The following is a 27,999-nucleotide window of genomic DNA, read 5'->3' on the forward strand; positions in this document are numbered from 1 at the left end:
CACTTTCAAGTCTAAATACTTCATTACACCAAAGAGAAAAAAAAAAAAAAGAAAGAAAAGAAAAGGGCAAAAGGAGAAGCCTCCAGCTGTTTTGGTTAGGGGATTTTAGTGCTGTGATAAGCATCATAATCAGAGGAAACTTGGGGCGGGGGTTATTTCATCTTACATCTCTTGGGTCACCATCCGACCTGAGGGAAATCAGGTCAGGAACCTGGAGGTAGGTACTGAAACAGAATCTATGGAGAACGTTACATACTGGCTTTCTCCTCCTGGCTTGCTCCCTTTGCTTTCCTATATAGCCCAGGACTACTACCCAAGGCACTACTCACAGTGGGCTGGGCCCTTCCACATCAATCATAATCAAGAAAATATCCTTCAGGCCTACCTACAGGCCAGAATGATAGGGGCATCTTCTCAGCTGAGGTTCCCTCTTCTCAGATTCTCTAGATTGTGTCAAGTTGACAAAACCAAAACCAAAACACACAAGGAAACAAACATACAAAAAACCCCCCTGCTAATCAGCATAACCAGATAGTTTATACCACTTTAAAAGTAAAATGACAACTGGTTCTCCCATTGAACCAAACCTTTTACATACTGTATCTTTGAACATGGTCATCTCCTAGGTGTCACAATAGTCTCCTAGAAGCAAGTTACAAGTTGTTTTTTGTTTGTTTGTTTGTTTGTTTTCGAGACGGGGTTTCTCTGTGTAGCCCTGGCTGTCCTGGAACTAACTCTATAGAACAGGCTGGCCTCAAACTTAGAAATCTGCCTGCCTCTGCCTCCCAAGTGCTGGGATTAAAGGCATGCACCACCACTGCCTGGCTAAAATGTTTTGTTTTGTTTTGTTTCGTTTCATTTCATTTTGTTTCGTTTTATTTGAAGTTTCAAGTTGTTATTAAAACATTTCTCACAGACTTCAGAGTAGAAGCTACACTCAAGGTAGTGAAATCCCTGGGATTGGAGCCATGACTGGGAAGGACACGGTAGCATGGCTCAAGACTCCTATGACCATGTCACTAATGAGGGTAGTGTTCACAACTCTGTGCTTTGCCGTCTGCATTAAGATTCAGGAAGTGCCAGAGTAATACATTAACGCAGTGACATGTCTTTGGTAATATCTGTGAAAGTAAGATATTTCTCAACAGCCCCCACCAAGTTCCTACCAAGATAGGACTTGCCTAGGTTGGTCTTGAACTCCTGAATTCAAATGATCCTCCCCACTCAGCCTCTTGAGCACTACAATTACAGGCATGTGTTATTGTGCTTGGCTGAATGTTCTTCTGGTCTGGATCTCACCCCACATGGGACTGAAAAGTCCTAGAAGAAAGGACCAGAGTTCCTGGATTCCAGTCACAGGACTTGTTCTGTTTTCCTGGCAGATGAGGCAAAACCCACACATGCTAAAAGTATTTAACGAATAAAATATGAATCAATGCAAATAAGTAGCATTCTCAGTTTTATCAAGGTTTCTCATGTTGAAGATCATACATTAAAATATTATATATCTGGAGCATCTTTCTGCCCCATTTCCCTTTGTCACAGCTTCTTCTTCTACTTGCTGGTTGACCATACTTTATATATATATGTGTGTGTGTGTGTTCACGGGCTCTGAGTTCATAATGCACATCTGTGTCTTGAAAAATGTCTCATCCACAAGACTGGGCCTATCAGCCCCTCTTCTCTGGTCCTAATAATGATCTAACCCTCTTACCAGTTTCCTGTTGATCTTATATAGATACACTGTGGCTTGATATGGTTGAGTTGAGTTCCGGAGGCACCGGAAGACAATCCTCAGACATTGTAATCTTCCATTGTCCTCGGGTACCTCACATCAGATCATAGACACACGGTTCTTGATGTACACATGATAGGGGTCACTACGTTTGTCCACTTTGCGTGAACGGGTATATCCCAGGATGAGACTGCCCACAGTGACAGCAAATAGGAACATGACAAAGAGAATATACATGTAGGAGTTGTCATTACGACCAGGAAGGCTAGCCCGACGATCCTCAGTTTGATTGTCTGGCCCTGGTCCTGGCTCAGGCCGGCAGAGCAAGTGACTGTGAAGGGTTGTGTTCAGCGCCTTCAGCACAGCATGGAGGCTCATGTACCAGGTCTCAGTCCCGTTGGAAGTCTCCATAGCAACAGATATTGAGGTATGGGAAGAGCTGGAATGTGATCTGATGGTGAGAGAAAACAGAAAGGGTGGCTTTTTACCCACGTTGTGAACAACTTCCCCACTTTGCATACCTAGGCTAGAGCCCTGATACTATCATCTCTTCTCCATTCTTCTGGTCTGTCTTCTCCACGAAGCCTCAGACTCAGTGATGAGAAGTGCTAAGTGGGATTTCCTCTCTGCCTATGGAAGCATCCCACAGTGCATGTGGAATAGTCTTTCCTGGCCATTGTTTCCTGGCCATTGAAAGCCATGTTATTCTCTTTATTTTCTTGGATTATATAAATTCAATAGATTTTGGGCCACAAGAACTTTGGGAGTTATTTAATTTAACTCCTTCCATTTTATACACAGGTAAACTGAGACCCCAAACAAATAATAGCTTGTTCTTGTTCAGGGAATAGTAAATAGTGTCTATTTTCAGGAGTCCAGACAACCATATTCAGTGGCTGATCCCAAAGCTCTCCTTCGCCTAGGTAGAACTGTCAACAATCATCATTATTACCTGTACATACCAAGCATGATTATTATCTATCAGGTGTCTTCCCCATAGTTCTAATGATGATAAATACTTATAATGACTTGATGCAAAATTTGGAGAACAGAATAATAGAGCAGCACCCTACTGCCACCCAAGACTGGCCTACATTCCATGAAAAGCCTCTGAGGTTCTCTACCATTCAGTACTTGTACCCTCAAGGAGGGGAAAAGAACACAGACTTCCTGTATTAGATGTAAGAAGTGCCGTGCAGGGGTGGTGCATGTCTTTAATCCTGGCACTTGGGAGGCAGAGGCAGGCAGATTTCTGAGTTTGAGGCCAGCCTGGTCTACAGGACAGCCAGGACTATACAGAGAAACCCTGTCTAAAAATAAAACAAACCAAAACAACCCAAAAACCAACCATACAAAAAAGAATAAAAAGCAAGAAATCTAAGTTTTCTTTTACATTGGTCAGTGGCAAGCAGGAACACCATTGATACTTCTTAGCTGAGCGCTCAGTTTGGGGTCAGGTTTGGGGTTATGCATTTTTAACTATACCTGAGAAGGTTGCCGTCTCCACCCTGCTTTCCAAGCTTGCAGGAAGAATTCACTCTTTTACTGCACTGAAGAGGATTCTCCTGCTTCTCGTTTTGAGAAGCAAATACATACACTCAGCTTTTTGGAAACTAGAAGCGTCCACAAAATTAAGGTAACCTCTCCCTGCTCTCCCTGCTCCTGGTCCGTTTTCCTTGGAAAGGGTTTTCACTTGGCACAACACAGGGGGGATAACATGGATCTGAAGAGCTCACCAAACAGTTCAGAGACTCTGCTGGCTCTGAGACATCCTTGAGGATCTCTTCGTGGATGTCCCACAGCCCCTCAGTTCCTTGCAAGGTGCATCTGGAAGCAGCCAGAGTTGTGGTGTTAACAGGAAAGGCCCAGAGCTAGAAACTGGGAAGGAGGCAGAAGAGGAGGAAGAGGAAGGAACCAGAGACACAAACCTCAGAACCAAGGGTGGATCTCCCAGTTCCTAAGGGTTGTGCAAGCATCTTTCTGTGGCTTCTGACCCACCCATACTCCTCTCCCCTTCCTGCAACAGCTGGCTCAAGCTAGCCTAGAGTTGTAGTTACAGGACTATGCAGTGGCCAAGGGACATGTGATTGCTGTCTCCCCAGTCCAGGCTCACAACATCTTAATCAGGTGACTTTTTGACAATGGAACAACCTAAAACCCTTCTCCTCCCTGAGGGTGCTGGGACCTCAGTAGGAGCCTTTTAGAATCCCAAGGTAAAATGGCAGTTTGCAGTCTCATAGAAATAAATGACACATTACTAATCAAATCTGTTTGGACAGACAGCATGTGGATGTGTCCCAGCGAGCTGTCGAGATGGCTCTGCAAGTAAAGATACTTGCTGCTAAACTTGATGGCCTGACTTTGATCCTGCACCCTAGTGGAGAGAGCCAACGCCTGAAAACTGCCCTCTGACCTCCACATGCACACCCCCCTCCAATAAATGTAATAAAATAATTAAAATGAACGTGTCCTAGAATTAACTCTCTGTAGCATGGCTTTGTCATGAAGATTAAAGAGAATTATGTAAGGTTTGGCTGTAAATCCCACAGAAAGCAGCGGCAGTTTGTGTAGCACAGGAACTCGGCAGGACTTCAGAGTTCACCAAGGCTGACTGCCCTCATTTTACAGCCTTATAGTAAAGGAAATGGAAGCCCGGGCAGCTGTCTTTGTCCCACTGCTACTTGTGTGACTCTGGGCATGTGATTCCACCCACTTTTTAATCTCAGTTTCCATCTACATCTGTAAAATGAAGGGGTCATGGTCAGCTCAAATATCCTGTGACATTATGAATCACGGAACCACGTTGTGAGATCTTGGAGACTGAGTGGCTGGTGGAAGCAGCCCTTGGGGAGCCTTCTAGAGGACTTCAAACCCAAGACAGAGAGGCGGCAGAGTCTTCCCAGCAGGCTCAGATGTTTCTGAGTCTGGGGACTGACTTATACCTGACATCCCAGCCTAGGTAAGGTGAGGACCAAATGGATCCACTTGCTCCTTTTTCCTCCTAGCCTCTTATCTGCAAGGGTGATCTGGCCCAGGGGAAGAGACAGAGTGTGGGAAGTTGGGGTGAGAGGCAAGTGAAGGACAGGGTGGGACACATGAGTGGAATCAAACTGTGACCCATCAGACCTTCCCGTCAGGGCCTCTCAGACCTCAGAGGTCATAGTATGTGTCCTTCAGTGCTGGGTTTGGGTGGAGACAAGAAGGCAGATTCTGGGCATCCTGTTGGGGTAAGGAGAAGCAGAGAGCTGCAGAAGGAAGAGACTGGTTGCCTATAACCCACCTCTCGGTTCCAAATGGGCACAGACAGAAACACTGGGTGTTTTGTTTCTCTTCCTTGAGTCCCCGGGTTTCCAACTCCTAGAGAGTCATTGATTATCAAGTTTCCAGGATGGAAGTGGCAGAGCCCTGTTGTCGGAGAGGCCTTTGATTGAAATAGACAATGGGCTAGCTTAGAAAGCAGACTAACAACTACTGAGCAAACTGGAAAACAAACAAACAAACTAACTAACTAACTAACTAACTAACTAACTAACTAACTAACTAACTAACAATTGTTGAACTCTTCTCTATGTGGCCCTGCCTTGGCTCTGTTTCCCTGTGGCTTTCCCAGTGTCTGTGACCATGATAATGAACGCCAGGCTGTGAGCTCATCGGACAGTCCTTGCACTCCCACGCCTCTTGCCTTTACTCATATTCTTTTCTTAAGCAGGAATTCTTTTTCTGTCTGCTTGGCAAGCTCATTCTTCAAGACTCTGCTCTATACCACCAGCTTAGAGCTGGTCCAGAGACACCCCCTCTCCTACTCAATAACTAGTCAGTTTCTCCTCTTGTTTGTTACCAGAGTGCCTTCAAAACAGCCTCATTAGAGAACTGGGCCATTTGGAATCTGTTTGTGAGTGTAGATGTGGGCCCAGTGTATCCCTGCACATATGCTTGGAGGTTTCAGGGAAGGGGCCTGGGCCTCATGCATTTCTTTATTCTTCGGGCCTGTTTACATAGTGAGCACCAAAAAGAACAAGTGACTCAATCTCTCTCCTATAAGAGAGTACCCTCCCCAACTCGTCCCCTAACAGCTTCATGGAATCAGCTTTCAACGTTTTAATAGAAAACCAAAGTAGGAAAGACTCCAAGTTACCCCAAGATAAGCTGCCTTAGATAGAGGGGAGGCCCCTTGAGCAGGTGGCATGGGGCAAGAGAGGGAAATTCTGAGCCTCCTTTGGGAACCCAGACACTTCCCGCATCTGATCTGAGCCGGTTTATCCAAAGGGCAAACATTCTTGGCCCCCAGACAACGGTAAATGGTTTTGCAACGCTCTTCCCTGTGTGCCTACCAAAGGTGTGGCCATCCACACCCACGGACGGCACACAGATAGCCCGAGTCTCAGCCTGTGATCTCGCCTTTCAAGAGTACCTTTCACGATCCTAGTTCTGCCTATGTGACCTTGAATGCTTTTCCTCTGAACCATATCTGTAAGACGGAGGTAATTACCAGTGCCCAGCTCACCTCGTGAGAACTGGGAGAGACAATAGGCGGAGCAGGCATGAGAAAGTTACTGGGAAGCCTGCTCACATTGTTCCCATAGCCATCCATGGCTCAGCTCACCTCTGAGAGCAGTCATCCCCAAGTGCCTGCCTCCTGCTGTGCCCTCTCACAGCCCACAGCCACCAAGGGTCGCCCTCCTCCATTGTGTCCCACCCTTTCTGATGAATCCTGCAGGTCCTTGCCATTTACAAGTGCCTTCCCTGCCCCTACGTGGCCAGTCTGTGTAGCCAAGCATAGGATGGAGGTTCTTGGTCTTGCCTGCCTCCCTCTTAGAAGGTACTTCAAGCTCCCCTGCGTTACAGATAGAAAACATGCCCTGAGGAATTTGAACTGAAGAAAGCTGCTAGTCAGTTTTCATCTTCCGGGAGTCAACAGACTTTAAAGGCAGTTTTTAATGCCTCCAGTATCGCACCCCTCCATTTGCAATTGACAGAGTGGCTGGAGCCAGAGAGAATGAGTTTATTCGATATCTGTACGTGAAATAAGAGTCCTGGGCTAGGAGTGAGGAAACACTGGTTCTAATTCAATATGGTCCCTGGTGATAAGATTATCCTGGGTCCTCAGTTTCCTCCCATGCAAATTAATGAGGAGAAGGAGGCAGAGATTAGGACTTTGCTTCCCGGGGCTCTAACACACTGGCTGAGACACCTCCCAAACATCCCCCTTTGCCCTAATTGGATTACATGGGGGCAAATGGAGCAGGAGACCCATTTTACAGGAGGTGACCTAAGGAAGCACAAGGCACAGAGCCATGGTTGACCTGCACAGTTTACACTACCTGAAAACTAGAACCCAAGACTCCCGACTTTCAACCTAGAACTGCTACAACAGCAGAAGACGCTCCAGACAGTCCCGGGATTTCTGAGGATCTGATCGCCGAGGGCTGGTCACAGTGGAGTAGAATGGCAAGGGCAGTTCTGCAGAGCCCGCAGCTTTGGTAGAGCAAGACTGACTCCTGGAATGTTATTTCCGTGAGTGTCCCGCTGCAGACCTGTAAGTGTTCTCTTATCGGTAGGAGAGGAGGAGCCTTTGCTGCCTGGAGGGAAGCCTGGGAGAGCGCCTTCGGACCACACACGACTTTCCGTGCGCAGCGAAACTCTTTAATCCCTGTATTTCCTGGGAATACCTGCTTTTCTCACTAGGGAAGATCCACGCTGTGTTTTAGCAGCACCCCACGTCGGGTCCTCCCTCTGAAGGAAAACACCGAAACCCTGCATGTCTTGCCCAGACTATGGATAGCTTTTCCAACCCTGTGGCGCCTTACCTGCCTCAGCGATCAGTCTCCTGTGAGCACAGCAATCGTGCCCAGAGGCGCTCAGTGCTCTCAGAGCTCTGCACGCCTACTGGCTCTTGGCTCCCTTTTCCTTCCCAGGGTGTCCCTCCTCTGGCCCCGCCCTGCCTTAGCACACTGAGCTTCAGCGTTGGCTGTCTTGGGGCGCCTCCGCCCAGCAACTTGGCCTCACCCGGTTGTGGGGAACCACCTGCTTCCTGGATCCCAGACAGAATTTTTCTCGTTTGTGTCTCTATGTCTCAGCCAGCCTAGCGAAAAGCTGGTTTCCAGAAACCCAGACCAAGCACTAGGTTTTGGTGGAGTCGGGCGTGGTACCTGTTTAGCTGTGTGGCACTGGGCAGCTCCTCTCTGGGGCCTTGGTTTCCTCTCTATGGGTACCACCATTCCTGCTCGCGCTCTTCACAGGCTTACGGTAAGGTTAGAAGTGTTTTCAGAATCCAAAATACTAAAACCGAATAGCCAAAGAAAACATCTGATTCTAAGACAAACCTGTTTTCAGTTTGCAGACGCCCAAACTGGTTACTTATCTACACTCAAGCAAGCAAGTCAGCGCAGAGCTCTGTCTCAGAATCCATTGTACTCTAGCAGGCATCTCCCCCCTCAGTAGTCTGTGTCACACGTCCTATCTCAATTTGTATCCACTCACTTCTTAACTGGTGTCTGTCCCGGAACACTTGTTTTCCAGCCATTGGGTCCACATCCAAATTGTTTCTGATGATATTACAGGCTGATAAGTGTCATTTTCCTGTTGATGACAGAAATAGGGATCTGCCTCTCAGGGACTCTGTAGCAACCGCTTATCCAAGCTCTCTTCACTAGCGGAGGTCACACAACGAACACACTCAGATGAGTTCCTTCACACTCTTGCAAAGATCTACTGCAGTATTTCCAAGGTGAGTAATTTCAATCACAGAATTTTAGGATATGATTATCTAATAAGTGCTTAGGGAAAAACAAGATTGCCACATGGTGGGCACAAAAATTATGCACAAAAAATGCATAATTGCTAAGAACACATCATTGTTGTGTTGTTTCTGTGTGACAGGTTTCTATCCAACCATTCCTCCCTAAGCTGGACACCACCTCTGAGAGCTGTCATCTCGATCACCCCGGTATGCGCTGCTCCAGTCTGCACACCGAGGACAGTGGGCTCCTCCTGGGAGGTTTGGATTTAGAAGACCCGGAGTGGGGCCCAGAAATCAGCATTCAGAATTTTGCCTCTGTAGATGTCTGTGCACGGCTTAAATGCCAGGCACCCTCAAGGCCAGTCTTAAGCACCAATGGGAGATTGGGAATCTCGTTTCTCGTTTCTTTTTTCTTTGTTTGTTTGTGTGATTTTTGAGACAGGGTTTCTCTGTATAGCCCTGGTTGTTCTGAAACTCACTCTGTAGACCCAGCTAGCCTCAAACTCCCAGAGCTCTGCCTGCCTCTGCCTGCTCAGCACTGGGATTAAAGATGTGCCCTGCCTCCCCCTGACAAAACTCCCAGGCACACAACAAACAAGAACAATGACAAAACTCAACAGGGGTGGAGTGATGGTTCAGCAGCTAAGAGCACCTGCTGCCTTTGCAGGGCACCCTGTCAGGTTTCCAGTACCCACCCAGGATCTCACAACCATCTGTGACTCCAGTTTTAGGGGATCTAATGCGCTCTCCTGACCTCTACTGGTAGCAGGCACACATGTGGGGTAATAGGTCATACAGCTGGGCAAAATAATCATAGACATTAAATAAAACAATTAAATCAGAAAAAAATTAAAAACTAGCCTTGCCAGGTGGTGGTGACCCACTCAGGAGGCAGAGGCAGGCAGATCTCTGAGTTCAAGACCAGCCTGTTCTACAGAGGGAGTTCCAGGACAGGCAAGGCTATACAGAGAAACCTTATCTAGAGAGAGAGAGAGAGAGAGAGAGAGAGAGAGAGAGAGAGAGAGAGAGAGAGAGAGTCAAGGTCCTCCCTCTTTTCCTAGTTTGGGACGAACTTTGCATTCTTGACATAGGGTAGCAACAACTGTTCCTGTCAGGAGAGCTCTGAGGACACAGACGACCTGTTCCAATAAAGCTTTAGAATCCGAGACTCTGATTCATAGCCCCTTAGAGTTCTAGAGTCATTTGGCATAGAACCTATGTGAGAAAGACTTACAGCTCTCTAGTCAGTTCCCCACCTGGCGAATCCTCTGTAAAGTTCACGTTGCCACGAGGCTGTCCAGCTTCACCAACGACAAGGTGGAAGCTCGTTGTCTCAAAAGCAGGAAGTGGCCCCAGTTGTTAGGACATCTATCTTCACGTCTCAGACTACCTCCTTCTGCCCTTCAGTCTCTGCACCCACTGGGAACATGAACTATTAGCCTAATATTTCCTTTAAAGAGGGCAGCTGACCAAGAGACGTTGGAAAATGGTCTGAGTGGCTTCATGTTCCCCAGCTGGGCTCTGGGTGCCCTCATGTCCCCCAGCTAGGCTTTGCAGGCTTCCAACGAGGCTGGACGGAATGATGTGTGCACCAGGCAGTGGGGATGTGTGCAGTAAAGGCATTGCTCCTTTGAGAAGAAAGGGGGCAGAGTGTCTGTCCCTGAGGAGCTAAGATGGGAAGTGTGAAGGAGAGGAGTGGAGATGAAGGCTGGGATGTGCTGACTTAGGCTAGGGGAAGAGACTCAACCTAGAGATATAGACCAAATGTATGTATAGGTAAGACTCACCTTCAAGTCTTAGCTTCAATGCCCACTTGTGGAGTCCTCTTTTTTGTTTTTTTTCATTTTCATTTTTTGAGACAGGGTTTCTCTGTGTAGCCCTGGCTGTCCTGGAGCTTTCTTTGTAGACCAGGCTGGCCTCGAACTCAGAGATCTGCCTGCCTCTGCCTCCCAAGTGCTGGGATTAAAGGCGTGCTTCACCACGCTTGGCTTTTTTCTTTTCTTTTTCTTTTTCTTTTTTTTTTTTTTAAGATTTATTTATTTATTATATGTAAGTACACTGTAGCTGTCTTCAGACACTCCAGAAGAGGGCATCAGATTTCATTACAGATGGTTGTGAGCCACCATGTGGTTGCTGGGATTTGAACTCAGGACCTTCGGAAGAGCAGTCGGTGCTCTTAATCACTGAGCCATCTCGCCAGCCCCTTTTCTTTTTTTCCTTCCCTTTTCTTTTCTTTTCTTTTCTTTTTTTTTTTTTGAGTCCTCTCTTAACCACTCTATTCCTTCTCTTACTCCCTAAACCCCTCCAGTTTTGCTTGTCAATAGCTCTTTCTGTCACATGGGTTTCTGGCTTTGAACTTGGGTGATCCGGTGTGAACTTTGATCTGGTGTGAGGGACCTTACCTGCTGAGCTGTCTCACTGGCTCTCTTGCTTTGATTTTCTAGGCTGTTGCTAGTGTTCCAACTATATCCTCAGCTGAGGCTCCATTTCCCCACTGAGTCCCCATTCCCCTTTCCCTTTCCCATGAGGCCTAAGGGTAGCAATAAGCCCAAGTGTTTTAAGTCCCAGGATACTTTAACACACCCACCCCACCAGTCACACCATGGTTGCTTACTCCCTTGGCCATCTCTGTACAGACCCTTTCCCATTACTGGTATCACATATGACTGTTTCCATTTTGGTGATTGTACGATACTTCCCTTTTAACACAGCACTTTCTGTTCTGGGTGTGATTTATTTGTCCACTCTAGTTGTCAACTCCAAGCCTGGCACAGAAGTCTTTGAGTGTACCAAGCCATTCCCAGAACCAATTCTAGCACAGCATAGACTGTATGATGAATTTGTTGAATGAATAAGTGATTGATTGAATGATATTGAACAATAGTTATGGACTTGGCATTGTGTTCTCAAGGAAAGCTCTCCAAGATGGAACCTAAGAACGCCTGGCAGGACAGTAGGGAGCTTTTCAACCTTTAGGCTAAATTCTCCAAGCATCAGGTCCCCAGATCTAATATCCCACTCATCTCCAAGTGACATGCTGAGACTGGAACCCTAGCTCCCTCTGCTCCCCAAGTCTCTGTTTCTCAATAAAGACACCATTATCCATCCAGGTCTCTTTTCTTCATGGATCTCAATCCAGCTTTCAGTTTATCTGTGCTCATTTGGGGTGCCTTCCCCATTAGACTGTAAGCTCCGAGAGCAGACGCCACATTTGTGCTTTTCCCAGTTTTCCCAGCATGGCTAGTACATGGGAGGGAAGGCTGGGGACTGGGAGTGTGGACAGGGTCTATCAACAGCTGAGAGGCCTGTGCTTTGCCAGGGGAAATAATGAATGGGAGGAGATTTGGTGACTGCATCAAGTTATTGATACCCATTCCTCATCAGTCTTGACTTGAATTAACCCTTGGACCTGCCTCTGACTACAGACAACCCTTGTGTCTGTAGAGTACTGGCTCCCATTACTCTGAACACCACAAATCAAGAATTCTCAAGTCTTTTGTATGAAAACAGTGTAGCATTTGTATTTAGTCTGTGCACATCCTCCTACATACTTTAAATCATCTATAGATAAGCTATAATGCATAATACAATATAAATGTTATGTAAAGACTGTGTTATTTAGAGAAAAAATGACCAAAAACATTTTGTGTATTGCTGGGACAAACCTGAGATGTAGCTCAGTTGGTAGAGTGCTTATATAGCATGCCCAGTCTCTGGGTTGAATCCTCAGCAGCACATAAGCTGGACACAGCACCACTTACCTCTAATCCCAGCACTAAAAGCTAGTGCAGGAGCACCAGAAGTCCAATGTCATCCTGACCTATAGCAAATTTGATGACAGACTGGCAGGAGTATGTGAGATCTTGCTTCAAAAGGAAAAAAAAAAAGAAATAATAAAACAAACCAGAATAAGCCCCCACACTTTTTCCTCTGAATATTTCCAATCCATGATTCTAGCCAACTACATACAGAACCTCCTGAGACGCAATTTCCCCTTCCCCAAAACAGGGTCAATAATTCAACCCTGGGCATTTAAAATTCTGTGTATGAGATAGGTCATGTATCTATTTTCCCATTTATTTTCCCTTTCCTTGTAATATCACCCCAATTAAAATTCCTGCCCTGGCTTCTCAAGCCTCTGATGAGAACTATGCCATAGCAGGGGGTGGGGCAGAGTGGGGTGGGAGGGAGAGGATTGGGAGTAGGAGGAAGGGGTATCCTTCAAGATGAGGGTGGGGATGTTGGAACCCCAGGATCATAAGTACACTGTTTGTTTTATTAGGTGTTTCAAATCATTTCAAGACTCATCAAGATAGAAGACTGGCAACAAATGTGGCTGTCTTTACTGGAGCACCATCTGAACACAGAAGCGCAGAATCGCCTAGTTCTTCCTAGTCTGGAAGCCACACAGGCAGTGAAGACTTAGGTACAGTGGAGGGGATGGCCAGCTGAAGACATCTTTGGCTCTGGGCCCTGGGTTATTTTACTTTAAGCTTTGGGATCATTGCCTACCAAACAGGAATCTCCATCTTGTAAATCTCATAAGGTTCTAAGAAACAATTGAAGGTGTGGATGGTAAAGCACCCCAAAATCTATTGTCTTAGGGTTATCGTTGCTGTGATGAAACACCATGACCAGAGAAACTTGGAGAAGGAAAGATTTATTCAGCTTGGGTCCACATCACTGTTCATCATTGAAAGAAGTCAGGACAAGAACTCAAAAAGCAGGAAGCTGGAGGTAAGAGCTGATGCAGAGACCATGGGTGAGTGCTGCTTACTGGCTTGCTCCTCAAGGCTTGCTCAGCTTGCTTTCTTATAGAGCCCAGGACCACCAGCCTAGGCATGGCACCAACCACAATGGGCTGGGCCACCCCTCACTAATCACTAATTAAGACTAGGGATAGGCTTGCCTACAGACTCTGATCTTATGGAGAAATTTCTCAGCTGAGGCTCCCTTCTCTCAGTTGACACTAGTTTGTGTCAAGTTGAAGCAAAGCTAGCCAGCATAATTATTGAGGAATTATTATGGTTTTTCCTACCAGATCTTCAACTTCTGGGAGGAGGGGCAGTGCCTTAGAGTTTTTCAATATTTGTAAAACCCACATGAGGCAACTAAAACCCAGAAGTCTGGTCCTGACTCAGGTTTTCCCACTAGACAAATGTGTCAGACGTGAATTTGGGTCCCCCTAAAAAAGACTCTCAGGCCAAAACCTGATCACAAGTAGGCCGTATATGAGGAGATGTATTAGAAAAGGAGAGGACAGTAATATGGAGTGTGTGCTTAGCATAAGGTTATATATGGTGTACCCTTAGCAGGACAGAGAGGAGACCCGTCCAAGGTTAGCAGAGCTAACCATAGAAGGAAGACCTAGTTCTGATGCCATTATTTGAGGCCCTGATAGTTATGCCTGACACCTAGCTCCAACTTCATTTTGTTATTTAAGACAGAGGCTCACTAATTTCCTTTCCTTTCTTTCCTTCCCTTTGCTTCCTTTTCTTTCCTGTTCCTTCTTTTCCCTCTTCTGTTTATCTCTTTTGAGGCAAGGTCCCAATTCGATAAGTCGATCAGATTGGTCTTGAACTCGGAGATCCACCTTCCTCTGCTATTGAGGGTTGATATTAAAGGTGAGTTCTGCCATGCTTGACCATAATCTCACTATTTAACCCTGACTGGTCTAGAACTCATTCTGTAGACCAGGCAAACTGTAGCAATGCTCCTGCCCCTGCCTCTTGATGCAGAGATTATAACACACAGGACTTAGAATATTCCCCTGGATGGGAGCTGGTGTGAGCAGAGTGTTTGTCTCCAGCTTATGAGGCAGAATCCAAGTCCATTCGGTTTCACCTTGAAGCTTTGCTCACCCCTTCTTCCTTTTTAGATTTATCACTTTATCTATATTCTGGCAGTTTCTGTTCACACAACGTTCAGTCCACTAAACAACTGACTGCTCATTTTGTCTACAGATGTGTCTGCTACAAAGCTGTGACTCCTACAAAGGGCTGGAACTGACCCATCTCTGTATCCTCAGAGTACAGGAGAAGCTGAGACTCTTTATACCAGATGGTGCAAGACACAGCATCTTCAATTGCGGGCAATACAAATTAAGCACGTGTTGGCCAATGAAAGCCTGATAAGGGGTTTAAAGTCGGTCTTACATGAAAACAGAACCAGAAGTGTTTTTCTTGAAGTGAACCCTTCTGAGAATGCACTTGCTGATTTTGCAGACTGTTTCTGGGCATCTTCTCTGTGCAAGGCCTGGGCTGGGGAAAAGGAAGCCGTAGGTACAGGCCTACCATCTGGCAGCAGAGCTCATGGTCTGGATGGTGTTGGACACACAAATAAGGATCTATGACTCAGTGCACTCAGGTCCACCAGGAGGCATGAGGGTGTGCTCAGGGAAGGCCTCTGAGAAGACGTTGCAGAAGAGCACAGTTGTGACAATGTTGAAAACAAATATCTTTTTTAAAAGACTTATTGGTTTTTTTAGTGTATGTATTGGCTGGATATGGTGGCTTACAACTTTAATCCCAGCAATCAGGAGACAGAGGCAGGCCAATTTTGTGGGTAAGAGTCCAGCCTGGTCTACATAGCAAGCTCCAATGCATCCAAGGCTACATAATGTGACTCTGTCTCAAAACAACAACAGTAATAAAAATGTATGTATATGTGTGTGAGCCTGCTTGAGTATATGTGCACCATGTACACTCAGGAGCCCCTAGAGCCAGAAAAGGCCATCAGAAGCCCTGGAACTAGAGTTATAGGTGATTAGGAACCACTATTTGGGTGCTGGGAACCAACCTGGGTCCTGTGAAAGAGCAGTAGACACTCTTAGCTGAGGAGCCATCTCTCCAGATCCAAGGACAAACTTTCTAACAATCAGACTGTGCAATAAGAAGTTGGGCCTTAATCCTCTTTACTCAGAATACTGGTGACAGAAAAATCCACATTCAAAGCCAGCTTGAGCTACAAAATGAGTTGAAAGCCAGCACAAGAAACTTAAGTGAGAAGCCAAAAACAAAAACAAAAACAAACCAAACAAACAAACAAAAAGGAGAGAGTGGGAGCCTAGACATAAATGTGTTGGTTTGTAATCCAGCACCTGGCATGTGGAGGCAAGAGGATCAATTCAAAGTCTGAGCTACATGAGGCCCTGTCTCAAAACCAACAATGCAAAATGAAAGGTGGAAGCAGGGCTGGGTAGAGCTTCGTGGTAGAGTGCTGCTTACTTACCACGTGTAAAGCCCTAGACTCAATCCCAGTGCTAACAGAGGAAGTGCTCTGCATCTGGAGGTGTGTGAACAAGGCTGGGAAGCCCACTTCGCAGAGTAAAGATTGCTGTGCATCGGCAAAAGGACAGTTGTGAAGGATCATCACAGAAGCTGTTAAGTCACCACTTCCTCCAATGTGCTAGGCAATAAGGATATAACAAAAGCAGAAGGCAGTGGCATAGCGGCTCATACCTTTAACCCCAGCATTCAGGCAGAGGCAGACAGAGCTATATAGTAATACTACTCAAACAAACAAGCAAACAGCCACCAGAATCAGGCTCTCATATAGAAAAGTTCATAGTTAGGGGAATTTGAAATATTAAACAATATGACTTTAGTCTAGTGCGGTGATTCTCAACCTATGGGTTTTGACCCCTTTGGGGTAAGATGGCCCTTTCATGGAGGTTGCATATCAGATATCCTGCATATTAGATATTTACCTTATGATTCATAGAAGTAGCAAAATTAGTTATGAAATAGCAACAAAAATATTTTATGGTTGGGGATCACCACAACATGAGGAACTGTATTAAAGAGTCCCAGCACTAGGAAGGGTGAGAACCACTGGTCTAGTTTCTCTTTGTTGTTCTTTTGAGACAGGGTCTCACATAGCCCAGAACAGCCTTGAACTTGGTGGATACTGGAGGATCTTGAACATCTGATCCTCCTGCCTCCACCTCTTAAAGGCCAGGGTTACAAGCACGCCCAACCAAACTTGGTTTTCTGCAGTGGTGAGTATCGAACTCAGAGCTGCATGCACACCAGGCAAGCACTCTACCAACTGAGTGTGATACCCTGGCCCCACAGCCTTGTTTTTAAACAAAGGAATTTTGTAAAGCAAAAGGTTACTAATGACCTTAATGTCTCCATTAGGAGCTAGCTAAACAAATACTGGCACAGCGAATCATTCAATGGAATACTAAATGGTCCTTTAAAAGAATGAAATGTTCTTTATGTACTGATCTGGAGCAACAGGTAAAGCAGCAGACTAGCACATGGCGCGCTACTATGTGAGAGAGGGTGCCCATAGCACGTATATGCATCCATTTCCACGTACACACACACATACACATACATTTACACATGCACACATCTCTCTAAGACATGGAAGACAAACAGGAAGCATTTCCTGTGAGCTTCCAGGGACGAGGGATGAGTCTGAAGGGTGAGGGACTGGAACGAGACTACATTTTTATTATATGTATGTGTATTACTAAGAAGCTGATGAAAAAGCCGGGCGTGGTGGCGCACGCCTTTAGTCCCAGCACTAGGGAGGCAGAGGCAGGTGGAGTTCTGAGTTCGAGGCCAGCCTGGTCTACAGAGTGAGTTCCAGGACAGCCAGGGCTATACAGAGAAACCCTGTCTCGAAAGACAAAAAACAAAAAAAAAGTTTGGGGCTGGAGAGATGGCTCAGCGGGTAAGAGCACTGACTGCTCTACTGAAGGTCCTGAGTTCAAATCCCAGCAACCACATGGTGGCTCACAACCATCTGTAATGAGATCTGACACCCTCTTCTGGTGTGTCTGAATTCAGCTACAGTGTACTTATGAATAATAATAAATAAATCTTAAAAAAAAAAAAAGCTAACGAAGGCCGTGCCTGGAGGTGGACTCCCATAATCCAATCACTTGGGAGGCAAAGGCAGGAGATCAGGAGTTCAAGGTCATCTACAGCTGCATTGTAAACGCAGACAAACCAAAAGCTAATGTAAGTTTTTATTAGAACAAAATTAAATCACTCAAAAATATAACTACATGCCGTGTGGTTGCATACATTCCCAGTCCCAATACTTGAGGGGCTAGGACAGGAGAATTGCACTGAGTTTATGACTAGCCTGGCCTATATATTGAGATCTTCTCAAAAAATGAGGGGACTGGAGAGATGGCTCAGCAGTTAAGAGAATTGATTGCTCTTCCGAAGGTCCTGAATTCAAATCCCAGCAACCATACGGTGCCTCACAACCATTCGTAATGAGATCTGATGCCTCTCTTCTGGGGTGTTTGAAGACAGCTACAGTGTACTTACATATAATAAATAAAGAAATCTTAAAAAAAAAAAAAAGGCCGTTTTGAATGGAGCAAGATACACCTGCTCATGCTCCCAGAGCAGGTTCTGTCTAGTTTCCTGGCCACCCTCACCAAAGGAACAAGATCCTGGACCATGAACTGCAGCCAGTCACGTCCGTACCCTCTGCATTGGCCCACCAGACCCTGAATAATCTGTTTACGCATGAGGAAAGGCTTCTGAACAAACAAGAGGGGGCTTTCTCCAGGGGGAAGCCAGGGTGCTAGATATCTTCCTCTTGCTCAGCTTCCTTCCTGGAGGAAGGTCCCAAGCGGGAAACCGGAGGTGAGTTCTGTCCTGGCAGGAAGGAGTTGGGAATCTGCAGCAGTGGCCTGACATGATGTCACGGTCCACTCTGCTAAACTCTTATATTCTACTCCACGTCCTCCCTGGCTGTTGGAGACCCCTCTCCTTCTGGACACCAGCCCCCTGCCAACCAACTGTATGATCTCACTCAAATCACTTAGCCCCTCAGAGGTGTTTTTAAGAGTGCTACTTATTTTTCTTTATGTGTTTTGTTTGCATGCATGCCTGTGCACATTCAGGCAGTGCCCAAGGAGTTCAGATGAAGGTGTTGGATCCCCTGAACTGAAATTAAGGATGGTTGTGACCCACCATAAAGGTGCTAGGAACTGAACCTAGGTTCTTTTTTTTTTTTTTGGTTTTTTGGTTTTTCGAGACAGGGTTTCTCTGTGTAGCCCTGGCTGTCCTGGCACTCACTTTGTAGACCAGGCTGGCCTCGAACTCAGAAATCCGCCTGCCTCTGCCTCCCGAGTGCTGGGACTAAAGGCGTGCGCCACCACGCCCGGCTGAACCTAGGTTCTTAACAAGAGCAAAAAGTGCTCTTATCTGCTGAGCCATCTCTTTGTCCCATTCTACCTTTATGGTTTCCACCCATAAAATAGTCTATCTTGACAGGCTACTGGGCAAATGACCTGCTTGTCAATCTCCTTGGCCTACACCTCCTCAGCCCGTGCCTCATATATAACAGACTTCTCCTCTCTCTCCTAGGCACCACGGACTTAAACCACCACTTGTCACATCCATGCACCCAGATCCAGCTGTCTCCGAGCTTTCTCCACAGCTTTCTCTGTCTCTTTCACCTTCCATGACTGTCTCAATTTTTATTTTGTTTTCTTTTGTTTGTTTTTGGCTTTTTGGGACAGGGTTTCTCTGTATAGCCCTGGCTGTCCTGGAACTCACTCTGTGGACCAGGTTGGTCTCAAACTCAGAAATTCGCCTGTTTCTGCCTCTGCTTCCCAAGAGCTAGGATTAAAGGCGAGTGCTACCATGCCTGGCGACTGTCTCAAATTTGATCCCTCGAAAACTTAGCGTTTTCCTCTCCAAACTTGGTTCTCATCCACTGTCTTCTCTCCCAGTGACATCTGCTGGAGTCTGGCAGTCATTTACCTGTACACCCATGGTCTCCAACCCAATAACTACATAATCCAACTACGTGGAATGGGGCAATAGAGAAAGAAAGTTGGACTGAAGCAATGGCAATGGATACAGAGGACAGGTTAGCAGGGTTCCCTAAGGGTGTCAATTCTCCCACCTCAGGGGGACCAGGGGTGGTTCATTCTAGAGCCAAACATGAGAGACCATATCCTGGGAACACAGATTTAGATCGCCTCGAATTCCATGTTGCAGCAGGCAAATAGTTGCATGAAGTTTTTATGGTAACAGGACAAAGAAAGCCATAAGTCAAGAAACACCAGAGAGGTAGGTTACAGCCAGGCTATGGAGTCTCAGCTCTAGGCTTCAGATGCCATCTGGTACCATTGGTATCCTATGGTTGGTGGAGAACGGGGTTTTGTCAGGCTAATAGCTGTTTGTCAGGATCTTAGGGCTGGCTTTATCTGCAGGTAATAGGGTGTTAGGTCTAAGGCAGAGGTGAACACGGAATGGCTTTTAAGGGGCTAACCCTAACTCGCAACAAACCATCATTAGGTTCTGGACCTGCAACACTCTCCGCATCACTTACATTGAGCCAGTTTGCAGACACAGCCTCTTCCCAGGAATTTTCATTCACAAACGCCTTGTGTCCTGCTCTGGTCCTAGTCCTGAGCCCCATGGCTGCACTGTTACGATTCCAGAACCTACGCTGGGCAGTGGTGGCACATGCCTTTATTCCCAGCACTTGAGAGGCAGAGGCCAGCCTGGTCTACAGAGTGAGTTCCAGAACAGCCAGGACTACACAGAGAAATCCTGTCTCAAAAAACAAAACAGAACAAAGCAAAACCAAAACCAACCAAATAAAAGGATTCCAGCACCTTTCCCAATAACCTCCCTTTTGGTTTTGTGACATAGTCCCACTATAAAGCCATGCTTAGCCTGGAGCTTGCTCTGTAGACCATGCTAGCCTTGGACTCACAGAGATCCGCCTGCCTCTGCCTCCCCAGTGCTGGGATTAAATGTGTGCACCATTGTAGTAATTGACACGCTGCTGTTTTAGATGCGCCTCTCTGTGCTCAGCATCAGATGGGGCTCTGCTAACTGAGTCCTCCAGGAAGGAGCCATCCTCTTTATTGTCCCTGGTGCCTGTTCACTGGAAAGAACACTGAAGTCTAGCACCAGCTAGACTCAGCCAGTGCTCAGCTGAGAAGTGAGATGCCACCACTGTGCATAGTTTATTTACCAGAACAAATTACCTGCCTTGTCAGGAAGTACATTCCTGCCCTGCGTCCAGAGGGCAGGGAGCAAAAAATACCAGTAAGAATGAATAACTATCATACAGTTCCTGCAATCGATTCTGTACCAGGCTCGGAGCTAGGGACCAAGGATAAGTAAATCATAGTCCTCTTTTTAAAAAAGTTTTTAAAATTAATTAACCTATTATTTATTTATTTAGGCAGGGACTTACTAAGTAGACCAGGTTGACCTTGAACTCACAGGGCTCTGACTACCTCTGCCTCCCTAGTGCTGGGACTAAAGGTGTATGTTATATACATACATGCATACATTATTACATACATATATGTATATATGTGTGTGTAAAATAAGCTTTGTATTTGACTAAAGTAATTGTACCTCCTCATGAGGTACAATGTGATATTTTGAGGTATATATAAGTCAGATCAGGACGATAAACATTAATTCCCTTAAACATCATTTCTCTGTGGTAAACACATCCCGAATCCTCTCTCCTAGCGGAACATACACTACATCAACTGCAGTCACTTCATACAGTAACAGAGCCCCAGAACCTACTTTTCCTGTACCTGGAGGCTGACCTCACCCTCCCGTCTGCCATCTTTCCTTGTCTTTGGTAACCATTATTTCAGTCTCAATCTCTATGAGTTTGACTTTAAGATTTTAGCTTGTGGTGACTGGAATGGTTTCCTATTGTCTCGGGCATTTGGATACTTTGTTCCCAGGTGGTGGCTGTTCAGCAGGCTTAGGTGGTGTGGCCTTCTTGGAGGAAGTATGTTCTTGGGACAGATTTTGAGAGCTTAAAGACTTGTGTCACTGTGATTTTCTCTCTTTGCTTCCTATTTTCAGTCTGAGATGTGAGCTCTCAGCTGTTCCTGCTGCCATGTCTGGTGCTCGCTGCAACCGTCCCCCCATAATGGTGACAGACTCTTAATTGCTCTAGAACCATATGCCCCAAACCTTCTACAAGTTGCCTTGGTCATGGTGTCTTATTACAGCAATGGAGACCTAACTAAGACACAAATATAAGTGAGGCCATACAGTATTTGTTTTTCTGATTCTGATTTGAGTGAATCTGGAGGACATCACTCAAGGATGTCCTCCAGATTCACTCAAACAACAGGGCCCCTCCCTTGTTAAGGCTGAACAGTATTCCATTGCAGATGTATTATATAGACTTCATCAGTTGATGGGCACTTTATCCTCACGATGGTCACTCACTGCCATTTCCTGGCTATTGTGACTAGTGCTGATGTGATCATGAGAGTGAGCATATCTCTATAGCATACTAATTTATTATGGACACATAGAGTGATGTGATGATTTGAATCAGGAAAAGTCACTCATAGGCTCTAGTATTTAAACATGTAGTCCCCAGTTGGTGAAGTATTAGGAGAGGTTGAGATGGTGGACCTTGAGACAGGAAGTATGTCTTTAGGGACAGGCTTAAGACTAAAAGCCTGAAGCCATTCCAGCTTGATCTCTGTTTCCTGCTTATGCTGAGATGGGAGCTCTCAGCTTTTTGCTGCCATACCACACTGCTTAGGTCATGCTTCCTACCATGATGGACTCTTATCCCCTCTGGAAACATGAGCCCCAATAAATTCCTCTGTTAGTTTCTTTTGGTCATGGTGTTTAATCATAGCAATAGAAAGGTAACTAAAGGCTGGTGAGATGGCTCAGAGGGTAAGGGCACTGATTGCTTTTCCAAAGGTCCTGAGTTCAAATCCCAGCAACCACATGGTGGCTCACAACCACCCATAATGAGATCTGACTCCCTCTTCTGATGTGTCTGAAGTCAGCTACAGTGAACTTATGTATAATAATAAATAAATATTTAACAAAAATGTACTAACCTTGCTTTAAGAAAAGAAAGGTAACTAATATAATAATTAATAGTGAGATTGCTGAATCAGATGGAAGTGTTTTTTTTTTAATTTCTAGTATGATGACTATTCAAATCTATATTCTCACTAACAGCATTTAAGGATGCTTTTCTGTACATTCTCACAACCTTTGTTACGCTTTGTCTTTTGACAATGGCTATGCAGACTGAGGGAGTGTCTCCCTGTAGTGTTGCTTTGGGTTTCATTGATCACTAGTGATGCTGAGTGTTTTGCTATATATCCATGGGCATCCTGGTCCCTTGTTAAAGGCCCCTGCATGGCTGCAGCACAGAGCTAGTGCCATGATGCTGGAATCATACTCTGCTGCATCTCAGAACACTGGATTATTTGGACTAGGCTTCACAAACTCAATCCCTCTGGGAGTCGGGAAGTGGGTGTGTCAACACATGGGCTGGTTGAGAAAGGGAGGGTAGTCCTGGAGCTAAGGAGAATGTAATTTAAGCTGTGACTGCTTCGGAGAATGTAATTTAAGCTGTGACTGCTTCTCAGCTTTCAATTATCAACCAGAAGGCCCATTTCTCAATGCTGGCAATAAATATGACTACACACCAACATACATGCACAAATCTTGTCAGCCAAAGAGAACACACCTGCAGACCAGCAGTAACCCACGAATGCCAGTGCCAGTGTGTGCTACTCACATCCAGAACTGGGAAGACATTTTATGCTCTGTAGGTCTGTCCACATCAAAGGTGTGGTCTTAGCTGTTGGCATGTACCCTAAAGAGACACATGTTCTGCTGAGGTCTACCCGATCCCAGCATAGCTGTAGCCATTTTGTTCCATGCCTGCCAGCTATTTCATATTGTTGCTGGATGCTTGCCAGTCATTGACAAAGGAAAATAACTTGACTCAGAGTTTGTTCTCTATTATGTTCTGTATGTTCTGAGGTCTGTTAATCCTAAGGAATTCCACAAGGCTTTACATAGGACCCATCACATTAAAGGTCAATATAAACTGTCAAGTCTAAAATGGCTTGAGTCAGAGCTGACCACCAGGCAGCACTTCCTGCAAATGTGTATGACCTCATTATAGTTTTTGTGTTTTTCCTTTATAGGCTGGCATTGAGAAATGTTCATCGCTGCAGCCTCATCTCATGAATTCTGAGCTATGGCACTGATCAATCAGTATGAAGGTGTATATTCAATAAATCAGCCCTGTCTGACATTATGTTTGTATGGTTTATGGGGTGACTCCTGCACCCCAACATGTATCTAAAGGGACACGTAAGAGCTGGAGCTGGTGCACAGGTGGGCAGCATGAGAGACTGTGAGTGTCTGTGTGTAAGCATGAGTGTGTGCATTTGTGTGTGTTAACATTTATGTGCTGTGGTATGTGTGTGGAGATCAGAGGACAACACAGTCCATCTTACATCTTTTTGGCTTTGTTTTTTAGAGATTTATTTATTATTTTATGTATATGAGTACACTGTAGCTATACAGATGGTTGTGAGCCATCATGTGGCTGCTGGGAATTGAACTCAGGACCTCTGCTCGATCCGGCCCAAAGATTTATTTATTGTTATATGTAAGTACACTGTAGCTGTCTTTAGACACACCAGAAGAGGGTGTCAGATTTCATTACAAATGGTTGTGAGCCACCATGTGGTTGCTGGGATTTGAACTCAGAACCTTCAGAAGAGCAGTCAGTGCTCTTAACTGCTGAGCCATCTCTCTAGCCCCATCTTATATCTTTTGTTGTCTTCACTACATTAGCCAGGCCAGTTGACCCTGCAGGTTTATGGTGTCTCTCCTGTCTCTGCATCTCATATTACCACAGGAACTCTGGGTTTAACAGATGTGCACTTCTTAGGGTTTCTACTGCTGCAGTGAAACACCATGACCCACAAGAAGCTGTGAAGAAAGAGTTTATTTGGCTTACACTTTTATATTGTAGGTCATCACTGAAGAGAGTCAGAGCAGGAACTCAAACAGGGCAGGGACCTAGAGGCAGGAGCTGATGCAGAGGCGATGGAGGGGTGCTGAGTGCTGGCCTGCTCCCCATGGCTTGCTCAGCCTGCTTGCTTTCTTACAGACCCCAGGACCACCAGCCCACAGATGGCATCACTGAAAATGTGCCCCCCACAACCCCAACCATCACTAATTACGAAAACACCCTACAGGCTTTCCTGCAGCCTGATCTTAAAGAGGCATTTTCTCATTTCCAGCACCTTCCTCTCACATGACTCTAGACTGTGTCAAGTTGACATAAGACTATCCGGCCTAACTGTGTGCCTGCCAGTTTTTATGTGGGTTCTGGGACTTGAACTCAGATCCTCACATTTCCACAAGTGCTTTATCCACTGAGCCATCTCCCAACCCACAATGGGAGGCTCTTTACACAGTTCAGTTCCACTCAGTATTTATGGCTGGTCTCCTGTGTGCCAGGCTCAGTAGTTGCTTGCCAGAGATATGAAGGAAACAAGACAGTCACAGTTCTATTCTTAAAGGCCCTACTGCTATGAGGCAAAGCTACAGGACCTGGGGACAGCTCCCTTAAGAAAAGCAATGGAGGCAGGGCAGCGGTGGCACACACCTTTAAGCCAGCACTAAGGAAACAGAGGCAGGTGGATCTCTCAATTTTAGGCCAGCCTGGTCTACAGAGTGAGTTCAAGGACAGTTAGAGCTACACAGAGAAACCTTGTCTTGAAAAACCAACCTCTCCCCCACACCAAAAAAAAAAAAAAAAAAAAAAATCAGCGGAGAACAGACTGTAACAATCATAATGAGAGCAGGTGCTGAGCACTGGCTCTGTGCTAATATTATTCTCAGTGTGCTCCCTGCCATTAGGCTATGTGACTCCTCTCTTGCCTAGGCAGAAGCCTTCACACTGCTTTATACTGTGAAGATGTGGCTCGGGAAGGTCAACTCAGTCAGCCACCAGGTAGCTATCCTCTACGACCCAGAATAGCACAGGCTGGTGCTCACACACAGAATAGCACAGGCCAGCGCTCACACAGGATCGGGAGTTCAAGGTCATCCTTGGCTACATAGCATGTTCTAGGTCAGCCTGGGCTGAGACCATTGTCAAAAATCAAGTAAATGAAGGCAGACATGGTTTCAGGCACAGGCTTAAATAGGGGGTGGGTAGTCACGTGAGGCTTCTTGAAAGTATAAAGCATGCACTGAATCACTGAAGACAGTAAAACTATGAAATATTAATGTCATACTGCTTCAAAAAGCCTTTTTAAATGAATTGAGGCGAATGTCTTCGAACCATTAAAGCCTTTTTAATGAGTCTGCATGATGAGGAACTGAGGCTTTTCATCGACAACTAGAAGCAACCAAGCAATCACAATGGAGTGAGCCATCTTGGAAAGTGAACTCCAGTATAGTTAAGCCTTCCAATGACAACTGACCTTTAAATGGAAGCTCTGGTAAGACTCCAACCAACCGAAGTCCATTTCTTCCAAATTCCCGATCAATGAGAATTGAGGTAATGTGTTCCTTGGCTGTCTTGAATCACAGATTTTCTGCTTCTTAGCAGACCTGACATGCACACAGATCTAGGAATCCCACTTAGGAAAATCTTTCCTCTCTAGCCTTTGTATGCATGGAGGGAGTACCCTTGTCTTTATGAAGCCTCTAACCCATCTCTGTTGACCTCAAGCAAAAATAGGTAAATTATCAAACTTGAGGCATTCAACCCAGAAAGGCAAAACTATTTTATTTATTTATTTTTTGAAGTGGCTTTCTCCTTTACTGAACAAAGACTTCCCTGGGCCTCACAGAGATTTGGTTCCCACAGAACTCAAAAAACCTAACAGTCAAAACTGCTGTTAGATACAACTGATACAATTGCTGTTAGCACTGAAAAAGTAGCAAGTAATTAGGAAATGGCAGTTGATAATAACACTGGAGTGTCTCCATTAACAGGTGTTAATGGTCATGGGGATGCTTTAGGTAGCCTGTGACTTTTTTCATAATGTCGTCTGAGGTAGGTGAGGAGATACAGGGAGCAATTGCTCAGGACCTGTCATAGTCAGTGAATCAGAGTAGTTCTAGGGACTCAGTCAGACTAGAAGCTTTCTATTGCAGAACCATCATCCCAAGGCTAAGGTGAATGAATGTCCTTCAGCTGGGGCTGTCCTCAGAGATTAATGTGCACTTGAAAGTCTCCTTGAATGCCACAAGGAAAGATGGCAGTACTTCATCCACAGTGACAAGTCTTTGAAGCGCCTCACTCAAGGAAGTGACTCCAGTCCCAACCAATCCACAAGGCACAATGTGCTCAAACCATGTGAGGTCGGTTGAACAGTTCAGAGCCAAGCCGTGGGACGTGATGTGTCTTCCACAGCGGACTCCTGCAAGACAAGCCAAAATGTCTTAGCATAGCTATACTTCCCTTCTTTGGGGGCCTCAGGATCCCTCTGGTGCTGAAAGGTAAGGAGGCCTGGGCACAATCCCTTGAAACCTGGATGGAACACTGACTGGATCTGGGGGCTAAGTCAATGGCGGTGGGGGCTGTGGTTACACATCAGCTGCCCTTATTTTCGAGATTCGTTTGACACAAGAATTGCGTTTGCATTGGAAGTTTTAAATTTTGGCATCCTGTCTCCCGTTATGAGTCACAGGAAGAAACCTGGCAATTCATACTGAAATAGAGGACTCTTCTGTTTCAGCTCCATGAGGGAGGTCAGTGGCTCATGCCCAGAGTTATTGTCCTGCCCAGCGCTCCCCGACGTTGGCCCTGCCCCGGCTCCGCCCCGGTCCCGCCCCGGCGCGCTCACCGATCGCGCAGATCTTGCGCTCGCCCAGCCAGACGCCTGTGAAGGGCGGCGGCCGCGCGCGGGCGCCCTGCAGGCCCCGGAGTTCGCACAGTCGCACGGCGCACGCCTCCAGCGCCGCCACGTGGGTGCGCAGGCGCAGGCCTAGGAGCCGCAAGTCAAGCACCGGGTGGCAGAGCAGCTGGCCCGGGCCGTGGAAAGTGGCCAGGCCGCCGCGGCCGGTGGCGCGCACCTCGGCGCCCAAGGCCCTCAGCCGCGTAGTCTCCTCGGGTGTCAGGCCACCGCGTAGCCCGCCTGTGTATACGGGCCCCGCTGGCTCGCAGACCAAGAGCACACCCGCTTTGGTCTCCGACAGGGTCCCAGGGCGAGGGTCTGCCTGTAGCCGCCGTAGCCAATGCTCCTGCAACGCCAGCAGCTCCGAGTAGTGCACCCGCCCAAGCCAAACGAGCCGGACCACAGGCAGCGACATCGCGCGCGAGGCGGCGTGCGTGGGCCCCGCCTTCTGGCGGGTCTCCGGGCGGGGACTCTGGGCCACGCCCCTGAGCTACAGCCCCAGTGGAGCTTCAGTTCCCGCCTACTTGTGTGACCCGAAGTCCAGCAGGATTGGTCTTAACCACCCATTCATTCCAATAATCATTCTTTAGTATGTTCTGTGTTCTGCAGGAACTTGGAGCGTGCAGTGTAGAGTATTTGAGAAACGAAGATCCAACCCTGGAAGCTTAGGTGTTCACAGCTGACAAGCTAATATTAAAGTTTTATAGTGATGGAAAGATAAACAGAATTCAGTAATATGTTGAGTTCCTCGAAAACTGAAAGGGAGACTGGTGTGCAAAGAGGTTTATTGTGGATTGGTGTGGGATGTAGCAGGTACTTCAAGATATATAAGACTTGAAAGAAACAGCATTAGGC

The 27,999-nt window shown here is 46.3% G+C and overlaps 2 protein-coding genes and 1 long non-coding RNA gene across 8 annotated transcripts; 1 reads left to right on the forward strand and 2 right to left on the reverse strand.

Annotated features, from left to right (window-relative positions):
• Nucleotides 1-1,067: 1,067 nt before the first annotated feature.
• On the reverse strand, nt 1,068-8,423 carry Kcne3 (potassium voltage-gated channel subfamily E regulatory subunit 3). 6 transcript variants are annotated; one of them, XM_021168179.3, is made up of 4 exons: nt 8,216-8,318; nt 5,016-5,156; nt 3,472-3,613; nt 1,068-2,186 (listed from the first exon to the last, which is right to left on the reverse strand). In XM_021168179.3, the coding sequence occupies exon 4, from the start codon at nt 2,144-2,146 to the stop codon at nt 1,835-1,837; it is 312 nt and encodes a 103-aa protein (XP_021023838.1). In that variant the 5' UTR covers nt 2,147-2,186; nt 3,472-3,613; nt 5,016-5,156; nt 8,216-8,318; the 3' UTR covers nt 1,068-1,834. The 6 variants fall into 6 exon arrangements, 5 of the variants coding, with proteins under 5 accessions (XP_021023838.1, XP_085698673.1, XP_029335689.1 ...); XM_085842547.1 differs by lacking the exon at nt 8,216-8,318 and adding an exon at nt 7,543-7,643 and having other exon boundaries at nt 3,472-3,562; XM_029479829.2 differs by lacking the exon at nt 8,216-8,318 and adding an exon at nt 7,543-7,643.
• LOC147002928 (uncharacterized) lies at nt 8,396-12,784 on the forward strand. The gene is made up of 3 exons (XR_015048091.1): nt 8,396-8,462; nt 8,615-8,681; nt 12,757-12,784. It is a non-coding gene; the product is annotated as an uncharacterized LOC147002928 (long non-coding RNA).
• Nucleotides 12,785-25,103: 12,319 nt separating this feature from the next.
• On the reverse strand, nt 25,104-27,589 carry Lipt2 (lipoyl(octanoyl) transferase 2). The gene is made up of 2 exons (XM_021168824.3): nt 27,094-27,589; nt 25,104-26,667 (listed from the first exon to the last, which is right to left on the reverse strand). Exons 1-2 carry the CDS (start codon nt 27,557-27,559, stop codon nt 26,438-26,440), a joined length of 696 nt encoding a protein of 231 aa, XP_021024483.1. The 5' UTR covers nt 27,560-27,589; the 3' UTR covers nt 25,104-26,437.
• Between the last annotated feature and the right edge of the window lie 410 nt (nt 27,590-27,999).

Source organism: Mus caroli, unplaced genomic scaffold (genome assembly GCF_978045245.1).
Source record: "Mus caroli unplaced genomic scaffold, Mus_caroli_1 scaffold_8, whole genome shotgun sequence".
In the NCBI taxonomy this organism is placed as follows: Eukaryota; Metazoa; Chordata; class Mammalia; order Rodentia; family Muridae; genus Mus; species Mus caroli.